The following is a 17,670-nucleotide window of genomic DNA, read 5'->3' as shown; positions in this document are numbered from 1 at the left end:
TTAAAAAGTAGTTGGTCTCCCACCAGAGTGAGTGGAATAAGGCCTGGATTACATTATTTATAAAATAATTAGTTGTGCTTTGATCCATACACATCAAATCCAATAGTGATAAGTGAGTATGAATGTCATACCCCATTTATATATATCTTGGTAAATACTAATTTAGATTGATATAATATTGGAAAAATCATCGTGGACTCCCATTTTGATTTAAAAAGTAGTTGGTCTCCCACCAAAGTGAGTGGAATAAGGCCTGGATTACATTATTTATAAAATAATTAGTTGTGCTTTGATCCATACACATCAAATCCAATAGTCATAAGTGAGTATGAATGTCATACCCCATTTATACATATCTTGGTAAATACTAATTTAGATTGATATAATATTGGAAAAATCATCGTGGACTCCCATTTTGACTTAAAAAGTAGTTGGTCTCCCACCAGAGTGAGTGGAATATGGCCTGGATTACATTATTTATAAAATAATTAGTTGTGCTTTGATCCATACACATCAAATCCAATAGTGATAAGTGAGTATGAATGTCATACCCCATTTATATATATCTTGGTAAATACTAATTTAGATTGATATAATATTGGAAAAATAATCGTGGACTTCCATTTTGACTTAAAAAGTAGTTGGTCTCCCATCAGAGTGAGTGGAATAAGGCCTGGATTACATTATTTATAAAATAATTAGTTGTGCTTTGATCCATACACATCAAATCCAATAGTGATAAGTGAGTATGAATGTCATACCCCATTTATATATATCTTGGTAAATACTAATTTAGATTGATATAATATTGGAAAAATCATCGTGGACTCCCATTTTGATTTAAAAAGTAGTTGGTCTCCCACCAAAGTGAGTGGAATAAGGCCTGGATTACATTATTTATAAAATAATTAGTTGTGCTTTGATCCATACACATCAAATCCAATAGTCATAAGTGAGTATGAATGTCATACCTCATTTATACATATCTTGGTAAATACTAATTTAGATTGATATAATATTGGAAAAATCATCGTGGACTCCCATTTTGACTTAAAAAGTAGTTGGTCTCCCACCAGAGTGAGTGGAATAAGGCCTAGATTACATTATTTATAAAATAATTAGTTGTGCTTTGATCCATACACATCAAATCCAATAGTGATAAGTGAGTATAAATGTCATACCCCATTTATATATATATCTTGGTAAATACTAATTTAGATTGATATAATATTGGAAAAATCATCGTGGACGCCCATTTTGACTTAAAAATTAGTTGGTCTCCCACCAAAGTGAGTGGAATAAGGCCTGGATTACATTATTTATAAAATAATTAGTTGTGCTTTGATCCATACCCATCAAATCCAATAGTGATAAGTGAGTATGAATGTCATATCCCATTTATATATATCTTGGTAAATATTAATTTAGATTGATATAATATTGGAAAAATCATTGTGGACTCCCATTTTGACTTAAAAGTAGTTGGTCTCCCACCAGAGTGAGTGGAATAAGGCCTAGATTACATTATTTATAAAATATTTAGTTGTGCTTTGATCCATACACATAAAATACAATAGTGATAAGTGAGTATGAATGTCATACCCCATTTATATATATCTTGGTAAATACTAATTAGATTGATATAATATTGGAAAAATCATCATGGACTCCCATTTTGACTTAAAAAGTAGTTGGTCTCCCACCAGAGTGAACGAAATAAGGCCTGAATTACATTATTTATAAAATAATTAGTTGTGCTTTGATCCATACACATCAAATCCAATAGTGATAAGTGAGTATGAATATCATACCACATTTATATATATCTTGGTAAATACTAATTTAGATTGATATAATATTGGAAAAATCATCGTGGACTCCCATTTTGACTTAAAAAGTAGTTGGTCTCCCACCAGAGTGAGTGGAATAAGGCCTGGATTACATTATTTATAAAATAATTAGTTGTGCTTTGATCCATACACATCAAATCCAATAGTGATAAGTGAGTATGAATGTCATACCCCATTTATATATATCTTGGTAAATACTAATTTAGATTGATATAATATTGGAAAAATCATCGTGGACTCCCATTTTGATTTAAAAAGTAGTTGGTCTCCCACCAAAGTGAGTGGAATAAGGCCTGGATTACATTATTTATAAAATAATTAGTTGTGCTTTGATCCATACACATCAAATCCAATAGTCATAAGTGAGTATGAATGTCATACCCCATTTATACATATCTTGGTAAATACTAATTTAGATTGATATAATATTGGAAAAATCATCGTGGACTCCCATTTTGACTTAAAAAGTAGTTGGTCTCCCACCAGAGTGAGTGGAATATGGCCTGGATTACATTATTTATAAAATAATTAGTTGTGCTTTGATCCATACACATCAAATCCAATAGTGATAAGTGAGTATGAATGTCATACCCCATTTATATATATCTTGGTAAATACTAATTTAGATTGATATAATATTGGAAAAATAATCGTGGACTTCCATTTTGACTTAAAAAGTAGTTGGTCTCCCATCAGAGTGAGTGGAATAAGGCCTGGATTACATTATTTATAAAATAATTAGTTGTGCTTTGATCCATACACATCAAATCCAATAGTGATAAGTGAGTATGAATGTCATACCCCATTTATATGAATGTCATAGACATTGTATAAGCTGTCATATTATTGGTATTTTATCACAATTTGTGATGAATATTACTAGAGATTTTAATTCTAAATATTGATATTTATAAACACCTTAGGATATTATTTTGTGGCTAATCTATTAGCAATAATTTTTTGAAATATGAAACCAGTTAGACAAGATCTTGATTTACTAAAATAATTGAACAAAGAAAAATTCTTTTCACAATTCTAAAAGATCTACATACAATATGGTTTTTTACACATTACCATTTAAATGCATAAAATATAAAATAATTTTATACAATATTTCTAATATCTAAATTACTCACAATTCATAGAGTTTTATAAGTACTTAAAAAAAAAAAAAACTTATAAATCAAACATCACTTTAAAAAAACTCTTTATAACTTTTTTGGACAAAACTGATAGTTCTAATTAGAATACTTTTAGATAATGGAAAGATGTATTCGTTGGAATGTTTGATTTCAAAATTATAAATGTCTTTAAATATATTCAGAGGCATACTTTTGAACATATTTGAAACATTCAGTCTTATATTTCTGAACATATTTAAAATGTTCATATCTGAAGACGTTCAATCGCATATTTCTGGATATATTTAAAATATTCGTACCTTAAAACTTTTAATCGTATATTTTTAAATATATTTAAAATGTTCAATAATATATATATATATATATATAATATTTATATCTAAAAATATTTAATGATATATTTTTAAATAAATTTAAAATATCTAATAATATATTTTTAAATACATTTGATATGTTGAATTTTATATATGTTTATAGATATATACGCCGGTCTTCCGAGCACTATTCCCACTCGGCCCTTTCTAATGCAGTACACTGGTGGGCCTTTCTGGGTTGTTATAAGAATATAAGCTATACCTGACCCAAACCCGACATAAAACTGGTAGGCAGGGAGGCGGAGGTGGTCAGTGAGTCAGTCTTCGTTGCAGCCTTAACGCACCCATATCTACTGTCTCTTTCTTCAATTCAAAGAAGGTTCAGGTGCTCTTCTCAACATTCTTTGTTTTAATTTTTTTCGTTCTATTTCTCTCTATATTTATGATTTCCTTCAAAATCTCATCTTTCTGATTAATTTCGATATGTGTAATAGTTTTTGTATTGGGTATGCTTAAGGACACAGGAACACTAAGCTTATTATATTTTTACGCACTTGATTTCTAGGCTTTTCTAGTTAATCATATATATTTTAGCACTAAGAACGCCCATTTCTAAGTTTTTTAGATACAAAACAGAACAAAATTTGGCATTATATTGGTGTTAGTTCTTTTTAGTCTACCTTTTTGGTACAAATTGAATTATGATTTGAATAAGCTAAAAGTTACGACTTTGTCTCTGTAGATTGAAAGCTCTCTGTTCCTGCTCCCACTCTACACATGGTAGTGAGTTTTATACCTTCTTGCTTTAACTTGTCACAGCCACCTTGTCACTCGAAACATATTTCCAGACATATAGCATCAAACATCAGGAGGCCTTGTATTAGAAGGCCTCAAATATTGTCTTCTGCCCATGAAGATGCTGTTGGTTTGCGTGTATTTGTGCTATCGGACTTGCACACAGACTATGCGGAAAATATGAAATGGGTCAAAAGCTTATCCGCCGACAGATATAAGAATGATGTTCTTCTTGTTGCGGGTGATGTAGCAGAGACATACAACAATTTTTTATTAACAATGTCTCTCTTAAAGGATAGATTTGAACATGTCTTCTATGTGCCTGGGAACCATGATCTTTGGTACCGTCGGGATGGGGAGGATAATGTAAGAGCATTAAAATATTTAATTGTTAACAAATTAGCATTATGGTCTTGTCACTATCTCTTAATTCATTTATACTTTATGTTCACATGGTTGGTGTGAGCGTGTTGTTTGAGGCCAGGCCAAGCAGGGAGAAACTTTATATTAATATATATATATATATATATATTCATGTGTCTTTGTCACATCATTATTTATTGATGAATATAAAGGCCCTCTTATCACTGTTCTTGTGCAATATTAACCATCTGGAAAGTTCCTATCTTTGAGATCTCATTCTCACAAACGATGAATTCAAACCTTAAAAGCACATAACGGAATAAGTTTAGAATATATACTTCTGCGTGTCATCCATCTACTCAATTATCTAGTTTCCTGGTTCATTGGCTAGTTTGCTTGATAAAATACTCATAACAGAATGATGATGATGTTCACTTAGGCATCTTAACCAAATTGATCTTCCCTGACTTGCTTGATACAGTTCATGTATACTGTTTACCACTGCTTTATCTAGACAGACGCAGAATGGTTTTCTTCAGCCCTATAAAACATATCTCTCTAGCTGACTTAAAAATTTAAAGAGGTCTGGTAGCCTTTTCCAATTTCATCTTTATTTGCATTTAGTCCAGAGCCTAAAGGACCAACCTTCAAGATTTCAGGTTCAGCGTGGTGCAAAAATGAACGAAGAACATCATAACAGATCTTGTTGCTTTCCTTTTCAGCCTTCTTTTGAGTCTTATGAGTATTATTATGGAATTATATATTTTCTGTAGCTGGAATTTGCTCTGGTTTCAGCTCACAATGCTTAGTGATGTCATAAGTATGGCTCTTGTTTGGGATATGATCATATATATATATATATACATAACTTGTTTGTTCGATGTTATTACTAAGGTACTATGACATTTCTTCCTGATCATGGAAAACTATCATTTTGAACAGAATGTGATTTTGTCTTTCAGCCGGATTCCCTTCAGAAGCTGAATTGTTTGCTCGATGCATGTAGAACACTAGGAGTTGTGAGCAATCCAATGATTATAGATGACCTGGGAATCATTCCTTTACTTTCTTGGTACCATGAGGTGATTGATCTATTGTATTTGTTATGAGCTTATTGTCTACTATTCAGCTCCTCGATTATTGGTTGCTTGATCAAAGGCATAATTTTCCATTATTTTGTGATTGGACTTGTTGTATTTTCCAGAGCTTCGACAGGGAGATGGATATCCCCAACATCCGCATTCCATCTTTGGAGATGGTGATTCACTCTCCTTCTGCTTTTTGAGTGGTAATTATAGGTTTTCTTCTGCCATTTATTTCCCTGTGTGCACGGAGATGCATTCACTTTAATCCTGAACAATTTCTTATGTGTTATTTGTCCTTAAGTTGAACATTTTTGCAATTATTTTTGACGCTCTGTTGAGTAAAGAAAACTAATTTTAAGATATGCTTATGCACATAATGTTGATTCCATAATTCTATATATAGGCATGTAAGGACTTTAATGCATGCAAGTGGCCTGGAGAGCTGTCAAATGCTGATGACTCGCTTGCTTTATACTTTGATTCACTGAATGATATGCATTCTGATGTAATCAAGCAGATCAAGAAGGTATGCTCGCAGATAATAACATTTTCTCACTTTGTTCCCAGGTAGGCAATATTTCTCCAATGTCTGGGTGTTTGTTTGTTACTATTATTATTATTATTATTATTACTATTATTTCAATTTGCTTAATTCTGACAATTGATATTATCATCACCATAACATTATTTTCTATTTCATTATTGGGTGAGTTTTGAGCTTTTCTTGTTTTAGACACGTCAATACAAATCTGCATTCAAATTGTATGTGAAAACAAGTGGTTAGGGTCTAAATTTTGATATTCATTAATCTTCCATGGAAAGTTGTTTCTACTAACGGCGCAATCATATTATTTTGTGTCCTGGAGTTACATTTTTGAAGTACTTACGTAATTTTCCGTTATTGGGTACAGTCAGACAAGGATAATAGATTGAGCAAATGGTATAATATTGTTGCTGTTTGTAAAGAGTACAAGATTTCCTAGCCATGACTTCTGATTTTTCATTTTTCCCTGAATAATGAGTTTCATGATTAGTTTTCTTTTTCTTTTCTTTTTTTAATTATTATTTTTTTATGTTCAATGAATATGTTCATACTTTGTTGCATTTATTATAATCAGGCAAGAGCTATGTCCAGAGAAAAGGATGCTTTTCTACCCAAAACTCCCAAAAATTATTGGATCTGAGTCGCTCGAGTTTCGCATAAGATCAATCCATGGGGTTGATGGGAGTGGGTCCGCATGTCACGTGTTTGGTCATACTCACTTCTGTTGGGATGCAGTGATTGATGGTGTCAGGTATGTTATGCCACTTCTTTCACCGTTGGGAATAAGTCTGAAGAATTTCGCATGCAAGTAATCGTTTTCATAAATAGATAAACATGAAACAAACATGAAAGGAGAAATACCAAAAAAGGACTTGGTAGCATCTAGAAATTCAGATGGGTAATTTATCACTTTAGTGGGTTCCTTAGGATCATTTTAAGGGCTGGATGGCGCCAAACTGAACGTTTAGCTATTGATGATATAACACTTGAACTGACACTGGGCTGAACTAGATGGGATCCACCTTTTCTCCAATCTTTTCCTAATGGTTGGTGTTGAAGCTCGAGTAAATTAAAAGGTGGAGCTACCCAATATTTAACTACGTCTTGGTGGGTCACTGAGAAGAGAAAATGGGCTCTTTTTTTTTGGTTTTTTTTTTTTTTTTTTTTTTAAATTTATTTGGGGACGGTGGTTTTATTAGGAGTCAGTAATTTTCTTCTTATTGATCAGTTTCACAACCGAGCCCTTAGAGAGGTTGCTCCTTCACGTTTTTTCTTGTACATCTGGAAGTAATACAAAACAATTTCTGAAGAGTTCAGGAAATCCAGGTAGATGTGGTTTTGTCTCTATGTACTACATTACTTGAAGCGGTCCTTCTTTTATGGTAAAAGTCCAGCATTTTTGTGAAGTTGTTCTTCTATGTTGAACAATTTGGGAACCAAAATTCACTAGTCTCTTGTTTCTTAATGGTTGCATTTTGTGTTTTTCTGATTGTAGTACTCTTCAATTATATTGGCCATGACCATGTATATAGGCTACTCAGCGTGCTTTCTGGTTTGGATGTGCAATGTAGATATGTGCAAGCACCACTAGCATACCCAAGAGAAAGAAAGAGGATGATGAATGGAGGTGAAGATTGGTTGCCATTTTGCATCTACTCTGGAGGGAAATTGAGTGACAGGATCTCGCCCTGTTATTGGTCTGATTATTATTCTTTCAACCCAAGAACACCTCGTAATACTCAGCTTGCTCCGTGGGTTGCCAGGTTCTACAACAGGACATGATCAGACGCAAAACATTATGTTCGTATTAAAACAATTGGGTATATGATATGGTGTTTTTAGGTCATCTGTTTAGGATAATTGTAAAGCTTATTCTTTCGTCTGCATTTTTTTGGCGGTGTAATCAAATTCTCGAAAGCTGCATCTTTACAGCAAGTATATTATATATACAAATATGAAGGTTTGCTTTGTTATATTATATAAAGAAAGAGGTGGTTGGCATTTTATTACTTGTATAAACACAAGAGGAACGACATTAACTACAGGAAATGGACAAACTAAGAAGCGTCCGACCCCAAAAAAAAAGGATACATAAGAAACCCAAAAAGAGGAGTAAAAAAGCAAACACAAAACACATGTCCGAGATGGCACAGTGAGAGTTGCGGATGCAAAGCGAAAAGGCTAGACAGAATTAAGATTACAAGGCAAATATAGAAAACAACTAGTAATCTTCTGGAGCCAAGGGCTGGTGAGTGTGCAAAGGAGGCTCTGTTGGAATGACCATGTACTCGTATACCAGTCCTGCCAAGCCACCTCCAAGAAGTGGTCCAACCCAGTAGATCCAATGGTGCTTCCATCTCCAAGCAAGTAATGCTGGTCCAAATGCTCTAGCCGGGTTCATGGCCGCCCCGTCGAAGGGTCCGCCCACCAGGACGTTAGCCCCCACCACCAAGCCTATTGCCAAAGGTGCTATGGTTCCCAAGCTTCCTCTCTTGGGATCAATAGCCGTTGCATAAACCGTGTAGACAAGCCCAAATGTCATAATAATCTCCAGTAGAAGTCCATGTCCCTGACCCACTCCAGGTGCCACGTGGAACCCAACAGTTTTCTGGAGTAGACAAATTAATGAATCAAACAACAAAAAGATTAAGATTAATTAGAGCGATTGAACAAATACAATTCAAAAGAAGAAATTATATAATATAATGTGATGGGAGGGAGTTGGACCATTCCGTTGGAGGCAAGCCTCAAGAGAAGGGCAGCAACAACAGAACCGAGAAGCTGAGCTACCCCGTAGTAGATGGCCCGAACCACCGAAATCCTTCCACCGAGAAGTGCACCCAAGGTTACAGCAGGATTCACATGGCCTCCGGACACATTAATACTTGCGGAAACGGCGGCGAATAGAGCGAAGCCATTGGCGAGTGCCAAGGCTATCAGCTCAGATGCTGATGTAAGAGGATCCGCGTAGATCTTGTCTGCAGCATATATATATATATATGTAAGCCGTTTGAACTATATCTAGTTAACTATTTGTCATGTGCTTGCTTATATACATATATATATATATACATAGAATGGTAGTGGGTTTTGATGGATGCATGTAGATGTAGATGATGTAGTAAAGAGCTGAAGGTCATGGACCTAGATTGACATACTAAGAGCAAGGATAGAGCCTTCCCCAGCAAAGACGAAGATGAACGTGGAGATGAACTCGGCCAAAGCGGCTCTGATGGAGTCGGGGTGGGTGGCCTCGTCTGCCCTTCCAAATGCATATCTACGAGGTGGCATGCTGTCTGCTAATCAAATTCGATGATCACAACAAACTCCTCCTTCCCTCTATACTATACCTGTTTGGTAGTCGATCGTTTTCAACAATGGAAATGAAAATGAAAACCAAGGAGAACTCACTCTAGTCGATGAGATGGAATGGGTGATGATGATGATGAGGTCGCTTGCTTTGCTTGCTTGCTGGTGGAGAGAGATAAAGAGAGAAAGAGAGGGTGTTTGCATGCTTGAAACGTGTAAGAAAACCGCTTAAATCAAGCTAACAGAGATTGGAACGATGTTGGGCACCTGGCACGAGTGCCATGCAACAATGCTGACACGTAGGGATATGTGTAAGCTTCTCAATCCTACTAAATTAATCTGTCAGCTTGGCCTCAGGGGTACAACTTGGACTTACATAGAACGGTTTGCCTCTCCATCTAATTTCTTTCTCTTCCTTTCTTCGACAATATTCTATTCAATATTCCCTTTTCCTAATTATACCCATCTCTCTCTCTCTCTCTCTCTCTAGAATGTGAATTAATGCAGCACTTAATTTCAATCTGAATAACCCCATATGCATACATACATACCCAGAGTAGAGTTTTTGTTGTAGATTGTAGCACAGTAATATATGAAATGGCAGGCATTGTACTAGCTATTGCTGCATTAACTACTTCTGAGCCTTATTCTAATTTGAGAAATATTTTAAGTAAAAGCTCTGCTAAATTTATTTTTATGCTTCGCATAGGACAATCCATCCACCTTTCAAAGTACTTATAAGCACGTTAATGAAAGCTTCATTTCTTCAACATATATCGCTTTGTAATTGATTTGGATGCTGCAATTCTTCGAACGTTAATTAATTGATGGGGTTTGATGCAATTAATCACCGGTTTCAATAACCACTCAAAATTCTCATATCCAAACCAATCTTAGGCATTTGCATCCAAACTTGTGCTCTGTAGTTTGCAGCAATTAAATTAATTGATAAACAGGATGAAATGTAAGCGTTGAGTATTTCATTCGATTAATGCAATTGTACAGCTTCAATTCATTTGTTTCTTGTTCTCTTTTACACTCCGCTTTGTTCCAGGCCTAATCAAAGTTATGAAGCTTTTTTCCCCTCTTTTAAAGATTAATTAATAACTGCCTTATATTAAGAAATTAAAAAAAGGATCATTCCGTACGTTTATGTTGCTTTCAGGTGGGCAGTTAAATTTATTCGTTAATGATTCAGAAATTCAAAAACTCATCAACTTTACCTTCAAAATATACACTAAGTTAAATTTACTATGCAATAGTGATTTATTTGGATTGTTAAGCACTATATAAAATAAACTCTTTCAAAAAATTGTTGTAGTGGTCTAGACTCTTTAACTGTCCAGTCCAGCTATCTATATAATAAACTTATATGTTGGTATTAACCCAAAAAAACAAACACCCACATATTGGCAGGAAAACAAACGCAACAATAGAATTGATGAATCGCAATTATAGATTGTACAATAATCAACCAGCTGAAACTTCCAAAATCTTGTAATGACTGATTCAATCATTTTCTCTGCGCTTTTGCTCAATGATCTCTTCTATTCTCTGCAACACTTGAGGCATCTTAGGCCGCTTCTCTGGTAACAAATCTGTACACTCTAAAGCAATCTCAGTGAGCTTCAACATCTCCTCGTGACCTTCTTTTGCTGCCAATATCTCCATATCCAATATATCAGTGGACCAGTCAGTGTTGACCACCATTCTAACCCAATCAGACAGGTCTTCAGTTGTATCATCATCGTCTACTCTTGAGATTTCGCCTGGGATTCTTCCAGTAATGATCTCCAGTAAGATTATACCAAAGCAGTATACATCTGCTTTGTTTGACAACTTCTTGCCTTGAGCAAATTCTGGAGACTTGGCTATGGCCAGCGCTTCAGAGGACTTTCTGGACGGTAGGAGCGGTAAGAATCCGAAGTTTGAGAGTTTTGAATGGAAGTTTTGTTGGATGACAACATTGGAGGATTTGAGGTTGGCGTGAGGGACTTTGTGAGAAGGCAGAGATTGGTGGAGAAATGCAAGGCCCTTTGCTATGTCTTTGATTATAGACAGTCTTGTTTCCCACTTCAATGGTACTCTTCCGACTCCTCTATTCTCTATAAAGTTGCACAAACCCAACCCACATTGTAGATTTTACATTATATGTCAAAATCTTAATTCCATCCATGCATGGAACAAGCAATTAATAGTTGAAAACAATGCAGAAAAGGAAGAAACTGACGGTACTGACCATGTAAAAGCTCAAACAAACTGCCATTCGGGACAAACTCAGAGATAATTAGTTTCTCCTCCTTGGAATAGTAGAAGGAGATGATTTGGACAAGGTTTTCATGCCTCAGACTCCCCAGCAACTGCATCTGTTGAACAAATTCCTTCTTACTCAAACCGCTCATATTTTTAAGCCTCTTCACAGCCACAGTAGTACCTGATTCAAGTACTGTTTTATACGTGGTGCCTAGTTTCCCCTTCCCCAACACTTCTGCTGATGCTCTCAGTAAATCATCCAAGTCAAATGCTGAAATTTGCTTGTCAAAAAATTCCAACTCCTGCTGCCTCCTTTGGAAATCGTCTATGCTCTCTGAACGAGCTGCTATTTCTATTTCTGCCCAACCCATGCATCACAACTTGATAATGAATCTTCAAAAATCAACTGTAAATAAAGTCTAGCTAAAAGAAATGAAAACCTTTTGCATCCAAAAGCTGTTGCTCTTTCCCTAATGTAATTATATATGGTCAGGTCCCTGTGATAGCTAGTCTATGGTTATTTTGATTTTCTCTTACAATTGAAGGACAGAAGAAATGTCTTTTTTTTTACTGTATTTATTTTAAACAGCAGAAAAAGAACTATTATATTTTGTTGATATATGCAAACGAAGTATAATATTTATGAAAGAAAATGCTTTGTAACATGAAAAAATATTGAAAATGATATATAATCATGCACAATATTTGTTTGGATAGCCTAATGGTAAAGCCACCACTTCCTCTAACAAAATTCCAGAGTTCGAATTTCCCACCCAAATATCAAGGAAGTATGTCTCTTATATATGCAAAAGAAATTAATTATGGTACAATAAAGTAAGATTTTAATACATCTGTAAAAGGAAATTAATCCTTGTGCATGGTATCAAAGTTCAAAATTTCAATACGAAAATGATCATGTGGCACCAAAATTAGATGGCATATATATACCGCACCTGCCTGATTTTCAGTAGTCTTTTCTTTGCGATGCATCATCCTGTAATAGCACAAGGAGAAAAGAATGACAATAACAGGAACCAGGGATGCTGCAGACGCAATCAAAACAATACTCCACAATCGAAGAGGCTTCTTCTTTTCCTTTTCCGGATTCACAGGAGTTGGCAAAGGAGATGGTGAAACGTCTGGAGGCGGAGGAGGTGGAAATGGACATGGTTTTTTCAAAGGACTCCCACACAGACCTGAATTATGGTCGTATGAGCTACTTGGAAATCTCTGTAGAGCATCAGTGTTGGGAATTGGACCTTCAAGATGATTGTAAGAGACATTGAAAATTGTCAAACTTGGCTGATCAAAAGGAGGAATATTTCCATCCAAGTAATTCTCTTGCAGCTCCATAGCTTTGAGCTTTGGCAATTCGGCATACTCCAAAGGGATTGAACCCCAAAATCGGTTTTGGGAGAAAAAAGCATGTTCCAAATGCACAAGATTTGTGAGATCTGGTAGGGGTCCTGAGATTGTATTGTTTCTAAAGCTGAGTATGGCTAAGAAAGTTATGTTGAGTAGGAATGTGGGTGGAAGAGAACCTGAGAGTTGAATCCCTTCCAACACAATATGAACAACATGACCGTCTGAGCAAGCAATTCCAATCCATTTGCTGTCATTGCTGATGCATGGGGGTCCTGTCCAATTGGAGTGCAAATTTGCATCTGAAGTAACAGAATCTCTCAGCTGCAGAAGACCATCTCTTTCATCTGAATAGTACTCAAAAAACTCAATGGATGATACAAAATCAATACTCAAAAATTGAATCAGAGAGACCAAGTTTACGGCAAATAATAAGGTCAGAGGCAGTAGTTTCATCATGATGGCAGATGATGAGATTGGAGAATTGAAGGAATGAAAAACACTATTGATTTAATTTTTGAGATTAATTATTGAGAATTCAAAGTGTAAAGTCATACCTTTCTTTATTATTTGTGTGACAGTTTGACGAAGTCTGCAAGGAAAAGATTGGTAAGATACTGAAAGTATTAGACGCATAAACGGAAACCACAAAGAATATTGTCTTTCCAACAAATTTTATATGCAAAACTGTATATGCATATGACAGCTTTTTTGGTTCTGGGAAATGTACTTGAGAACCATTATTCCTCGGTTGTTCAAATATAATATACTTAGAAAATTTTGAATCTCCAATGGTCTTATATAAGTTATTTATTTTGCTCTGTTTTATTGTTATTGTTATTGTTATTTTTTTTATTATTATTATTATTTTTGTGAGAGTTTTTTTATATACGCTGGTTTCGTGGGAAGCAAGGAATGTCAATGTCCTTTTGGGGAAGAATAAGATGCGTGGCAATATATATTATATATGCAACTAATAAAACTGCAAGCTGTCAAAATGAGAATACAGCTTTAATAGAAAATGAAATATATTTTGGTGGTTCCATTTATATAGTCGTTAGACTATATATTATAACATATTTTTTTTATTACAATATTATATATTATAATATGTGTGACATTATATGTGATAGCTGCTACTCCAACCAAACATTTATGATGTGTAGATATGAAAGTTTATCTTATATATTCATTGTTAGAGTGGTTTTTTTTTTTCTGAATTGCGTGGAGCTAGGAACTATGGTTTACATTTGAAAAAAAAAATTAAAAAAAAAAATTAAACCCTTTATGTAGATTTTAATCAATGGAAAATTATTTTAACAAATCATTAATAAAAAAAAAGGTTAAGGCATATAACATATAATTTGATTCAAATTTTATGAAAACCTAACACTAATAATTAGAACTAGTCATCTTCTATCATGGATATCACACCCCACCGTGTCTAATAAAATTATATATCCCATCAAAACTCTGTGTGGCAGTATTTTTGAAAAGTCAGAAACAATTTTTTAAGTGCTTTTGCAATAATTTTTAAAAAGTATTTTTGGTCTTCAAAAATATTTTTAATGAAAGTTAGTAAAGAATAATTTATTCAAAAAATACTTTTAAATAAATAAAAATAATAATAGAAGCAAAATTAAAAGTTATGTGAAACAAAATCTAAATATAGTAGGATATTTTTCAAATAAATAAAAATAAAAATAGAAGCAAAAAGAGAAACTATACCAAATAAAATCTAAATATGGTGGGACGTTTGTCATGTCTATAAAAATCAATAAACCAGTATTACCTTTTGCAACAGATAAAAGAAATTCACAACTAAAAATGAATAAAAACTAATAACAAACAGAAAGCTGTATTATCCTCGCTTATACATGAGATTTTTTATTCTCAATGGAAATAATTAGACTAACCTCAGCCATTATAATTACTCCAATCTGCGGAATGACAAAATGTTAAAGACTATAAGTTAATGCTTCAAAAAACATATAAAAGAATGAATATTATGCTTTTGAAAAGTAATAATGATAATAATGAGTAATATTATTTACATTTTGAGATAAATAATTATTTATTTAATTAATTTTTTTGAGATCTTAAAAATAAACGGATAAAATACAAATAAAAAAATAGTGAATCTTATAATCATTATTTTTGATATTACAGTACAGGGGGGTGGAAATTCAAATTTTTTAAACAAAATCTAAAAGAAGTAAATTTATGAAGAAATGAGAAAACAAAACGGTGCGTAACACGATATTAGGTTACTATTTTGGAGCTCATGGTTGGGGAATTGGCATTGGGACCTGGAATACGCGGCGTTGTGTGATCTGAGTGTTGAATTAAGGAGAGGTGAATTGAAGAAGATCTTGGACAACAGCCGCTTTTAGGTTATTGGAGAAGGAGACGCCGACGTTCTCGATTTGTGGAACGCTTTAGAGCTTGAAGCTTCTGCAGTACATCTCGTCTGACCATATGCTCTACCTGTAACCGTCCCATTCCTCTTATCCATTTCCAACCGAGGTTTTTTAACGCTCTCATGGAGTTTATTCCTTTCTTTTTTTTTTTATTATTATTTTTTTAATGTTTGATAATATATATATATATATATATATTTTTTTTTTTTCAGAATTTTGATTATCAGCTTAGTAGCGCAAAGAAGGAAGCAAACATGTCTGGTGGACCTACACTGGAGACTCTGGTCGATCGTAAGTAGTTCAAAATTCAAATACCCCCTTTATTTTTTTTTTGTTTTATTAGATACTGTTGGAGTTTAGGTTAAGCGATTAGAAGGCAACCAATTTTGGGATGGAAAATTAGCAGTTTTGTTTAGTTAGGGTTCCATTCGCATTTGGGCTTTTTAAAATCAGGTGGTTAATTCTGAATGTTGCAGAACAAATTTCGGTTATAACGAACGATGGACGCAATATCGTGGTATGCTCTACGTAAACCTCTCCTTTGTAATCATAACACTAAGCAAGCAAATTAGAAATTGGAAAAAAATAATTTCATTTGTTTGTTATTTGTTATTTGTTATTATTATTCAGGGAATTCTTAAAGGCTTCGACCAGGCTACAAACATCATTCTCGATGAATCTCATGAACGTGTTTTCTCCACAAAGGTTTGTCTTCCATAATCCTTTTCATATTGGCTATTTTTTTTTTTTTTTTAATATTTATATACATATGTGTGTGTGTGTGTGTATTGTTGTGTTGCTTTACTTTCTTTTGGCTACAAACTGAATCTTGTAGTTATATTTGCGCTTGTTTTATTAATAAACTTTTTCGCAAAACCTTTGGAAGCAACAAAAAATAACAAAAATCCCAAATCAACTGACAACTCTTAACTTTTGGCCTTGCCTACAAACGCTGCAGCTTTATTAGCTTCACTGGTCAATTTAAACAGTGTGTTGTTTATTCTTGGTTCTCTTGCTAGTTACTATTAGTTTACCACCATGCTAGATGACATTTTAAGATACAACATAGGGAATTCTAATGATTTATTTATGAATTTCAAAACAAAAATCCTAAATCAGTTGACAGCTCTAACTTTTGGGCTGGCCTAAAAATGCTGCAGCTTTATGAGTTTCACTTGTCTATTTAAGTATTATGTTGTTTATTCTTGGTTCTCTTGCTTGTTGCTATAGTCTACCACTATGCTAGATGAGATCTTAATAGGGAATTATAATGAATTATTTACAATGATTTCATAACAAAAATTGCAAATCAGCTCACAGCTCTAGCTTTTGGCCTGATCTAAAAATGCTGCAGCTTTATTAGTTTCACCTGTCAATTTAAGTAGTTTATTGTTTATTCATGGTTCTCTTGCTGGTTGCTATATTCTAACACTATGCTAAGTGAGATTATAAGATACATCGGGAATTACAATGAATTATTTATAATGATTTGCAGGAAGGTGTTCAGCAACTTGTGTTGGGCTTGTACATAATCAGAGGCGACAACATGTAATGCATTGCTTTCAGACTTTGTTTTATCTACTTCTGGCTTTTTTGTGTTTTATCTGCTTGTTCTTCTGTTTTTGGATAGTGTAGTGGTTTTACCTTGAATTTCATATTTATATATATTTGTTACATACATGCTATGGCTACACTTATTGCAGAAGCATTGTCGGGGAAGTAGACGAAGATCTTGATACAAGTCTTGATTGGTCAAATCTGAGAGCTCATCCTCTGAAGCCTGTCATCCATTAGCATAGATGGAGCTGTTGTATTGATCATATATTAGAGGTATATGGATGGGATGGGTAATTCAGTTAAATGTTTTGTGTAACGTTGATGAACCCACTCATAGTCAAAGGATGAATGCTTTGAAACTGAATATTAAAGACAAGAATTCCAACAGTTGCAGATTTTTCTGGTGCCTCGATAGCAACTTTATGTTTACGAAAATTGTAGTTTTATTTTTCTTGTCATATTATTAATGGTAGTTTGCTTATTGCTACTACTAACTAGTATGTCTGGAAGAAAGATCCAAAAGTGAAAGGAAAGAGAATTACCGAGATCTTTCCGCAGTCTAATTTTGCAGTTCGTCTATTAAGCGTTGGATGGCAAGGTTCGTTATTATTACTTTAGGAGTAATTTATCTCTACTTCAACCACCAGCAAGGAAAATATCCATTTTGTTAGTTTCA

At 34.0% G+C, this 17,670-nt stretch overlaps 4 protein-coding genes across 14 annotated transcripts; 2 read left to right on the top strand and 2 right to left on the bottom strand.

The window, feature by feature from the left end:
• Positions 1-3,510: 3,510 nt before the first annotated feature.
• Positions 3,511-8,099, top strand: LOC107419593 (uncharacterized). 8 transcript variants are annotated; one of them, XM_060814571.1, is made up of 8 exons: positions 3,511-3,685; positions 4,126-4,467; positions 5,427-5,546; positions 5,669-5,722; positions 5,953-6,116; positions 6,668-6,844; positions 7,322-7,419; positions 7,589-8,099. In XM_060814571.1, the coding sequence occupies exons 2-8, from the start codon at positions 4,282-4,284 to the stop codon at positions 7,873-7,875; spliced, it is 1,086 nt and encodes a 361-aa protein (XP_060670554.1). In that variant the 5' UTR covers positions 3,511-3,685; positions 4,126-4,281; the 3' UTR covers positions 7,876-8,099. The 8 variants fall into 8 exon arrangements, with proteins under 8 accessions (XP_060670554.1, XP_060670553.1, XP_060670555.1 ...); XM_060814570.1 differs by having other exon boundaries at positions 3,511-3,691; XM_060814572.1 differs by having other exon boundaries at positions 3,511-3,691; positions 4,049-4,467; positions 7,322-7,475; positions 7,589-7,721.
• Positions 8,034-9,583, bottom strand: LOC107419594 (probable aquaporin TIP-type alpha). The gene is made up of 3 exons (XM_016028335.4): positions 9,252-9,583; positions 8,821-9,071; positions 8,034-8,701 (listed from the first exon to the last, which is right to left on the bottom strand). The coding sequence occupies exons 1-3, from the start codon at positions 9,382-9,384 to the stop codon at positions 8,315-8,317; spliced, it is 771 nt and encodes a 256-aa protein (XP_015883821.2). The 5' UTR covers positions 9,385-9,583; the 3' UTR covers positions 8,034-8,314.
• Positions 9,584-10,532: 949 nt separating this feature from the next.
• On the bottom strand, positions 10,533-13,876 carry LOC107419619 (probable leucine-rich repeat receptor-like protein kinase At1g68400). 3 transcript variants are annotated; one of them, XM_048473852.2, is made up of 4 exons: positions 13,197-13,558; positions 12,609-13,121; positions 11,642-12,013; positions 10,533-11,507 (listed from the first exon to the last, which is right to left on the bottom strand). In XM_048473852.2, exons 1-4 carry the CDS (start codon positions 13,474-13,476, stop codon positions 10,912-10,914), a joined length of 1,761 nt encoding a protein of 586 aa, XP_048329809.2. In that variant the 5' UTR covers positions 13,477-13,558; the 3' UTR covers positions 10,533-10,911. The 3 variants fall into 3 exon arrangements, with proteins under 3 accessions (XP_048329809.2, XP_024929241.3, XP_015883854.3); XM_016028368.4 differs by adding an exon at positions 13,575-13,876 and having other exon boundaries at positions 10,539-11,507; positions 12,609-13,364; XM_025073473.3 differs by having other exon boundaries at positions 10,536-11,507; positions 12,609-13,557.
• A 1,377-nt stretch (positions 13,877-15,253) lies between these two features.
• LOC107419607 (sm-like protein LSM8) lies at positions 15,254-17,391 on the top strand. 2 transcript variants are annotated; one of them, XM_060814831.1, is made up of 6 exons: positions 15,254-15,506; positions 15,650-15,728; positions 15,914-15,954; positions 16,068-16,142; positions 16,933-16,985; positions 17,141-17,391. In XM_060814831.1, the coding sequence occupies exons 2-6, from the start codon at positions 15,692-15,694 to the stop codon at positions 17,229-17,231; spliced, it is 297 nt and encodes a 98-aa protein (XP_060670814.1). In that variant the 5' UTR covers positions 15,254-15,506; positions 15,650-15,691; the 3' UTR covers positions 17,232-17,391. The 2 variants fall into 2 exon arrangements, with proteins under 2 accessions (XP_060670814.1, XP_015883842.2); XM_016028356.4 differs by having other exon boundaries at positions 15,261-15,543.
• The last annotated feature ends 279 nt before the right edge of the window (positions 17,392-17,670 follow it).

Source organism: Ziziphus jujuba, chromosome 2 (assembly GCF_031755915.1).
Source record: "Ziziphus jujuba cultivar Dongzao chromosome 2, ASM3175591v1".
NCBI classification, from domain to species: domain Eukaryota; kingdom Viridiplantae; phylum Streptophyta; class Magnoliopsida; order Rosales; family Rhamnaceae; genus Ziziphus; species Ziziphus jujuba.
Note: the sequence above shows the minus strand (reverse complement) of the source record. Positions and strands in the feature narration are given on the sequence as shown.